The sequence below is a fragment of the Drosophila grimshawi genome, unplaced genomic scaffold (genome assembly GCF_018153295.1).
Source record: "Drosophila grimshawi isolate 15287-2541.00 unplaced genomic scaffold, ASM1815329v1 contig_1377, whole genome shotgun sequence".
In the NCBI taxonomy this organism is placed as follows: Eukaryota; Metazoa; Arthropoda; class Insecta; order Diptera; family Drosophilidae; genus Drosophila; species Drosophila grimshawi.
In genome coordinates, this window is record NW_025062900.1 from 21,612,185 (window position 1) to 21,621,134 (window position 8,950).

General features: G+C 32.4%; 1 protein-coding gene across 1 annotated transcript in view; it reads left to right on the forward strand.

Annotated features, from left to right (window-relative positions):
- The window catches only part of LOC6566470 (carbohydrate sulfotransferase 4), a 32,923-nt gene extending 24,678 nt beyond the window's left edge, over positions 1-8,245 (forward strand). Inside the window, exons 2-4 of the mRNA XM_001993103.3 lie at positions 7,258-7,440; positions 7,609-7,810; positions 7,871-8,245. Of these exons, the coding sequence (XP_001993139.1) occupies positions 7,258-7,440; positions 7,609-7,810; positions 7,871-8,002 (517 nt within the window). The 3' untranslated portion in view covers positions 8,003-8,245. The remainder of the gene's footprint in view (positions 1-7,257; positions 7,441-7,608; positions 7,811-7,870) is intronic.
- The last annotated feature ends 705 nt before the right edge of the window (positions 8,246-8,950 follow it).

Sequence of the window (8,950 nt, forward strand, 5' to 3'; positions counted from 1 at the left end):
ATCTTACAAAGTTCCAGTTTAGTTTGGGAATGGGCTCTAAACAGTTATTAGAGTCACGCAATTCACCGCTTTTCTCTATTGCGACTCGACATTTTTTTTGTTTGTTTTTAGTATGTGGGAATTGTGTTTATTGTCAAGTTCAAGGTGTTCCTATAACGTGACAGAAGTTTTGAAAAATCACGAAAAGCCTGCGCTTGTGTTACGTAAATAATTTGAATATTTAAAACTTGCGTGACTTTAAATGAAATACGTAAAAAAAAGATAGAAGCGAGTACTTAATACTCTTGCTGTGTTATGCGAAAAATTATGCAATAATATTTATGGACAGATTATTTATTTTTTTAACATGTGTAAGTCTGCGGAAGACAAGGAATTTCCAGTATTTTACCTCTGAAAGTTACTATTTATTATTATTGTTTAAAAAAGATAAACTGAGTAGCTACCAAATAAATGCATATCAAATTACCACAACTATCTACTAAATAGATATTTATATTTGGTTACATTTGACTCATTATTATTGCATTGTTACCCGACGCATTAGCGGCAGCTGTTTGAGCAGTGAAATTGAACAAAATCCTTGACCCATTTGGCCACATTGAGATGGACAGAATGAGAGATAAGATATTGCATTGTTACATGTTTTATTGTAATTTACATTTTAAGTGGACGATGGAACGTGATAAGGGTTTCACTTTCGACGTTAGTTTCTGGCTCGCATGTCACTTGTAGATAACTAGCTTATATTACATTCAGACGGCCCCAAAAATGGAACCAACTGCATTTGTTGCTTGTTTCTAACATGCCCTTAACTGTGGCATGTTGGTTATTTGGAAATAAAATTTGCTTTCAACTGGCAACAGCCTGTTTTGAGCCTGTTGCGGCATCATTCGCTGTTATTGTATATATATTTTTAGACTTGAGCTCAGCGCCATATGCTTCTTAACTGTGGATGCACATTAAACAAAATTTCTATTTTAGCCTCAGCGTGTAAAGTAGAAAGCACTGATCTGGAATTTATTTTATGTGCCCGATGACTTCATTAAGCTTTTGTCGTAGTTGTGGTTGTGGTTGGGTTATTATTTGTTTGGCTTCAACAACTCGGCATAGTTATTGGGGGCCGTACAAAAATAGTTAAAGTTGCTCCTACTTGGCCATATTGGCCAACTGCTGATGGGGATAGGAACGGGAGCCAGAGCCGGAGCCGGAGCCGGAGCGAGGAGCGTGCACATACGTGTCTGAAATTTGTGTTCGTTAGGCAATTGTTAAATCGATTTTTTAGTTGTTTGGTTTGTTCGGTTCTTGCTCAGTTGCTATTATTGTAATAATAAATTCAAGTACAACTCAGTGAATTAAATGTAAAATAAATTTCGATTCTTAATGGGTTTCGGGTATAAAAATTCTATTTATTTCACCAATTATTCTTCTTTTTGTGTGTAAGTCAAATTTCGTACTTTGGGTACCCCAAGTCAGTTATTCTCGCCAAGAGCACTCTTAATTATTTATCCTGTGTCTTATGCATAATATATTTTTCTGTTGTGCATTCACAGACGACAGCACATAATATGTAAATGTAAATGTATGTATCTTCTGCAATATATTCACTCAGTGTTATTTGCAGTATAAGTGTGTGTTCGCATAAGTATTTATGTATGTTAATCACATTTCTTGAATCACGTTGACTGAGACAAAATTCGTAATGTAAAGAAGGCTTTTTCTACACAAAGGAGGACAGGTTTCATGGCCAAAAGACAGATGTTCTGATGAGTTTTGCCGAGAGCCAGACCCTTATTGGCATCAGTCACGATATCCACGCCATATTCAACAAATCAGAAATTAAGTTGAAATACATGGATACACAATTTAATATTAAATAAGCATTGCAAGCTAAATAAATCGAATCTAATTTAACTAAATAGTTAATCAAACTTATCTAAATAGTTCTTCAAATTATATTTTACTAATTTCCGATCTCCAAGCTTTTAGTGGAAAATAAGAATTCTTTTATAATTTTTTTTTTAATATTCCCGAAATATCATTTGATGCAAAACACTATTTTTAATGTGTATTATTTGCTTTTACATTCCCTCAACACTAGAGTTCTTCATCTATCATGATCATCTTTCTGTTCTTCACTTAATTCAATGGAGAATTAAATTTACCTAATGTCCGCACAATAAATATGTTAATGGGCTTCTTAAACTAGCATTGCCCCAAATTAATTCAGTGCTTAAGATGTGAACAGATGTGATTTTATATTTGTATTTGGATGTGGCAATTTGCGGCATTTTGACATAGTTGCCGAGATCAAAAGGCGAAAAGAAATAAAGAAATAAATTTAAAAAAAAAAAACATACAATGCTAATCTAAAGAAATCAATAGTGTGAGATATTTTGAATGCTTTGATAATGTATGCGTTTAGGTAATAAATACATGTTAAAGAACATTTACAGTTAGCTGAACTAAAATGAACGTCGCCAGTATTCACTTAGCTTCTGTTTTGAGGTCAGATCTAATGAATGCCAACGTCTAACGATTTATCAATTTAATGATATCTAGCACAATACGAAGATGTATATATATATATATATACAAGCTGGTAATATGTCTGCCTTTGTGTTTGCACTCTTAGATACATATTTACATAAATTTTGTGCCGGCTCTGAAAATCGAATAAAAGCAAAAGTGGCTAAGTTTTCTCTTATGTGGCTCACGTGTTGCTTGAGGCCTTGAACCTCACATGTGGACCTTCCACCAATCGATAGACAAAACGACTTTGGTCATTAGAGCTCAGCTCGGCTCAGTTCTGATTTCGGAAACACTACCATAAATCATGCTTACATGTGTATGTATTCACATATTTCTAATATAATTACATTTACATTTACATTAACATACTTACATACATATATACATACATATGCGTGACCCATTGGAACATTTCAGAGCTAAGCAGCCACATATTTATATCATTTGCAGTCTATGCTTAAATTAATTTTTATTTTGTAATAATTTGGTGGCAGCATTTAGGGCTTAACAAAGAGACTTGTATACCTGCTAAATGTAAAATATTTATAAGGTCAAGGGAAAAATATGAAAAAGAGTATTTAAAATTTGTATACAGTTTGCGTATAAAATATTTTAATTTCTATAAGAAACTTAAGGTTCTATTTAAACATTATTTAAAATGGGTTTTTAAGAATGCATTTATTATTTATTTATTATTATCTATTGAAATTATTTAACTATTATAATTAAACGCAGAACATATATAGGTAATTGAATTTTAATTTCTTTCATTTTGACGTTATGGAATCATATTTGTAAATAATTACAAAGGTTTTAGTTTACTTAAGTTATGTGGTTAGCCGAAAACCTAATACAGTTTTTCTATAACTAAAGTAAAGATTGTATTATATTGTAGAAAAAACAATTGCGTTTTTCTATAAGTTAAGATCACTCCAATTTTTATGTGCATTCCAAAGCTGGTTGGAGAACAATATATTTATGTAAAGTCGAGTCGAGTACTTTTAACATGACCAAGCCAATTTGTTAAAAAAAAGTGGCAAATGCGACGTTTATGTTGACTTTGTCAGGCTTTGGCACTGCCACTTTTCAAATGGGTAATTAGCATTTAACTGGATTAGTGGTGAAATTCCATGGATGCAGCTGTGAACCTCAACTTTTCTGAGGCTTTCATGGGTTTAGCTGACATAAGCTGATAAAGTTGATTAATTGCCAGGGGACAGGCAACAACAGAGTGAGCGCTAGTAAAAGTTTTATGGAAATGGAAATTATTTATGACTACTAAAGTCTTTTTATTTCACTGTTAGGGCTAACTGAATTATCATGTTTTCATATTTTTCGTCAAATGTTCTCTGCATCACTGTTTATTGTTAACAAACCCTTCTTGAAATATAACATTTTATTTTGTTACATAGTTCTTGGGTGTTTGAGGCGAGTACTCAATTTTTAATTGGATCTAATGCTTCTGCTTTGGGCTATTTTAATTCTGTCGTCAGGTTTTTAATTTTTACACATTATGTGTTGTTTTTTTTTTATTATTTGTTTTCATGTTGCGAATTTTCATTGCGCATTTTCCCATGTGCATATATTATATATAGTTTTCTCAATTATTTTTTTTTCTTATCCGCAAGCGACAATTATGCACATTTACAAGTATGTATAAATAAACCAAAAGCAGGCACATACATTAACATTTACATACATATGCATATATATATATATATATATATGCACTGCAAGCGCGCGCTTGGTCAGCGAAGCGTAGTTGTTAGAGATGAGCGTTAATAACCTACTCTGCAGTTTAGTTTTGGCCAGGTCTGGCACTGCCCACAATCGGCTTAAAATTTTGGTGCCGAAAAAACAAAAGAGGCACGAGAATGTGACAATTTATAATAGCTTGTAAATATTGCAGTTGGTTCTTGAATAGACATGGAAATATATAGAAGCATACCTTAATTTGCGTACTTAAATTTGCTGTTATGCAAAATGTCTCCCTTTCCATTTGTATTTGGTGCTCCAATTTGTGAAAGCGCAATAATTTTCCATTTTAAAAGCGGTCCTCATGGAACTACCGCTTTCAAAAGTAAATACTAAATTTCATATGAAAAGCAGCAGATTTTTTTTTAAACTAATGCCAACGAGATTATAAAGATATTTTGCGGATAATTTATTACTTCCTTATGGTCTGTGAATCATCACAACAACTGATTAGTTCCATGGCTATAAAATTACTCATTGCTTGTCCCGATTATGGATTGCACAAATAAAATCTTTGAATAAATTAAAATGTATATCGACAATTTATAATAATAAATAATAAATAAATTTTGGTAAATACTGAATTGCCACTGACTCTTCTTGAGAAACTTTAAGCTGGATCGCAATGTTGTTCAAACATTTTTAAGACTTTTTATTTTGATGAAAAATACATTTAAAGCAAGTGTTGATTTGAGTTTTGCATAACTACAAAAAAAAAAAAAAAATAATTAAAAAAACTACTCAAATATATAAACAGCCAAAATGTGAAATCTTCAATACTCTTGTGTGGGCTTTATAAAATACTTTTATATACATAAATATAAAGAGGAACTCAAGTTGGCACTTATGAGTTTTAAGTTGTGGGATCGAGATTGGAGATTGGAAATTGGAGTTTGCTGCAAGACGTGAAATCGAAAACTTAGAAATACTATTTGCGTAAAACTTAAAATCACAAAAAAATATTTTGAACGTCCTAATACAATTTAGTTCTCGGCATTTTATCTCCACACTATAAACGTATTTAATCCTATTTAATCTTATAATAAAGCTTAGATTGCGGATTCGGGTAGCAAAGCTTTCAAAATTTGGCGTGTGCAACAAAGCCGTTTAATCTTCTTTAAATTTACAATTAAATTTTAATATGAGCAAGACTAATTCCCGAGATTGTCCCGTTTTTTTTCTATATTTAAGTTGTGTATAAGGAAGCGGAACATTTATTTAAGAGCTTTGCTTGGAATAAACCAATAAATAAGTAAAGAAAAAAGACAAAAAAAAAAAATATAATAATAATCAAACAGTTTGTCGATAATTGTTTTCAATTTAGTGCATATGAAATAATATTCTCAATGAGCGAAATGAATTAGCCATTACCACTAAAAGTATAGCAATTATAGATTTGTGGTTGGAGTTGCCTTTTTATTAAAGCTTTGGAGGAGCTAGGGAGCAATCAACTTCCCAAGTTGAGTGACTCTAACGCAAAAACTGAGGATGACAGAGGCTTTTCCGATTTTTATGGGTGTACAAATCGATTTCCCAACCCCCCTGCATAGAAGGACCCCAATCTCTGTCTCTAGCTTCAAGGGTGCCAAATAGAAGTTGCGTGCAGGCGGAATGACAAACAGTATTTCGGAATTCTACCTTCGGCATCAGAGTACAAACAATTTGCAGACGAATTCCGTCGAGATGGATTTGTGTTTGTGACGTTTGCTCAAATTGTGGCAATTTGTGGCTTTTGTGGAGATGTAAAAATTAACCAGATTTGTTCGCAGAGGAAGACGTCTTTTGCGATATCATTATTATTAATAAAAAATATCTTGTGATTGTCGAGCATTCCATGTTAAATATAAGAGTATCAAAAATCACAAGAGCTTTGTGCAATTGATTTATAATTTATTATTATATTATGATTATAGTTTTAAATATTATGGCATATAAAAATACAAATATTATCGCTGGTGCTTTATATACGGTTTATCAACACATCAGTATCAATGACATACTTAAATCAAGATACTCTCCAATAAAACATTGCTTTTAATCGATTGGAATCGGAGAAGTAAGACGAAATTAAAAAAAAGTAGTTTTGTAAAAATTGTATACTTTTTATAAGGTTTTTTTCATTTCAACATATTACCTACATGCTTTTACATGTTACTTTATCAAAAGATATCTTTTACGACTTAAGTCACATTCCGTGATGCTAACTATTTGCTTGGAAAATGATGATATATATGTATGTATGTATGTGTTTTTACATAGAAAATAAATTAGTATCTAGATTGTTTGTTCAAGGGTTGACTGTGTTTGCCAATACCGCAAAACCATTAATATTGCGACTGTTGCTCGGAGCGGGCTAATTATGTCAGTTGCAGTTTGCTTTGCTGTGGTTGATTGCTTGCTGACAATAATGTTAGCGATGGCGGTAATGATGCACATGAGCATTGACAATATAAATGGGCCCGATAATTGTGTGGGTGGGGCGAATTTGATACCATTTTCATGTCATATATATAAAGCAAATATATGTTTTGCAGAGCATGTATAGAGCCCGACAATGTAATATAATTTATGGAATATTCACTTAGATAAAACATGTACAAATGCATGTTGCTTAATTATACTGATAGTATCATTATCTACCATACTCAAACCAAGCTATAGTCACAAAATTCAATATCACAAATATGGCTGTCGTTATTAGATTATTAGCTTGAGCAGAATGTTTTTAATTTGATGCATCACGTAGGAGACCATTATTTATTAAAATGATCTGGGATACAATTATCAATTAAATGCCAATTATAATAATTCAGTTGTTTATTTAACTTAATTGAATGCCACTTTAAAGTGACCTCAGCTGTTGATATGGCACAACGAGTTTCACGCTTCATGCACAACAATTATGCTGTTTATTATAGATACTAATGCTAATTAATTTTATAACACTTTCGAACCTTTTTTGTTCTGTTTCAGTGCATCCAATGTGCGAATTGTGCTACTAGTGCGGGATCCGCGGGGCACAATGCAATCGCGTCGCCATCGCGTCTGGTGCGGCGGCAATGAGGACTGCGAGGAACCAGCACTGGTCTGCCAGGATCTCGTTGATGACTACAAGACGGCTGAGAAGCTGCTCAAGACGTATCCAACGCGTTTTAGGTGAGTTTTGTTGTAGCCTCTCCCCATCAAAAATGGATAGTTGATATACTGAATATTACAGTCAAATATATATAGAGTCTTGATCAGTTATGTATTCTATTGATACATTTTATCTTAAAGCACTCTTAAAATAAATAGATTCTTAAATACTTTGTTTTTTTATTATAGAACTTTGCGCTATGAGGATTTGTCACTGAATCCCTATGATATGACCCAGGACATTTTGCAGTTTTATGGCTTGCCTTTTGATCCTGCTGTCGAGGACTTCCTGGACACACATACAAAGGAGAACAAAGGTGGCGTTAGTTCCACATATCGTGATTCCAGATCGGCGCCATTCCACTGGAAGCTGGATCTCAAGGCTGAAGAGGTGAGTCTGTGCAGCAATCCTAAAAATCATTATGCTTTACATTGTCTACATTTTTTATAGATCAAGCAAATTCAGGACGTTTGCGTGGAGGCCATGGATCTGTGGGGTTATCGTCGCATGGCCAATTTCAGCAATTTTGCTATGGTGCAGCAGACCTTCGATCCGATCGTGTTGCCGCCTCCGTTTACGTGAATGGTGTAATTCTGTGCGAACTGATAACGATAACTAATTCTTCTACTTGGTACATTTTGTTGTGATATCGTCGTGTTGAGCGAGCAAAAAGAAATTATATAGAAATGCATTAGCTAACGGTTTTTTGTAGCGGGCACATATTTTTGTTGCTAAACACGCAAAACACACACTTACTGAGCAATAGTTAATGATATACCACATACGATATACTATAAATATACATACACAATATGACTTATACAATATATATATACACACATATATATATATATATATATTTATATATGTTTGCGATAATTTTAGTAATTGGCGAATTTTGTGTAGCGTAAAAGATCGAATATCACATTTTTATATATTTAGGCATAGCATTTAAGCATTTAAGTAACTAACAACTGAGAACATCAACTAATATACTTCTAAAAAGCACCGGCTGGCGTTGTTCTTTACTTGGCTTTATTCTCAGTATAAATTAAACCACTAATATTTTGTAATTTTCTGCTTATAGAAAAAAAAAAAACGAACAAATGCAATCGCAAAAAAAAAAGAAAAATGAAGAGAAATTCAGTGATTTAGCAACTAAATACAAGAAAACGTATCAGCAGTAATTAAAAATACATTTAGAAATTTAGACACATTATCAAGCACAAATATATATACAAAATGTTAAAGCAAAAATACAAGTCTTTGGAAAATGTTGTGCAATAATAAATGAAAGAAAAAGAAAATCAAAATTGATCATTAACTAAAAATGGCAGCTAAAAAAATGTTAACGTGAATTTGGCATAGCAAAATTATCGTATTATGGAAAGTGTAGAGCAATGAGCACTCGACTCCTAAGCATAAGTTTAAGTGTACATTATTTGAATAATATATTTAATAATAATAATTACAATATTTACGGTTATTTATTTGTAATTAAATTGTAATTTAAATGTAATATATTTTTTG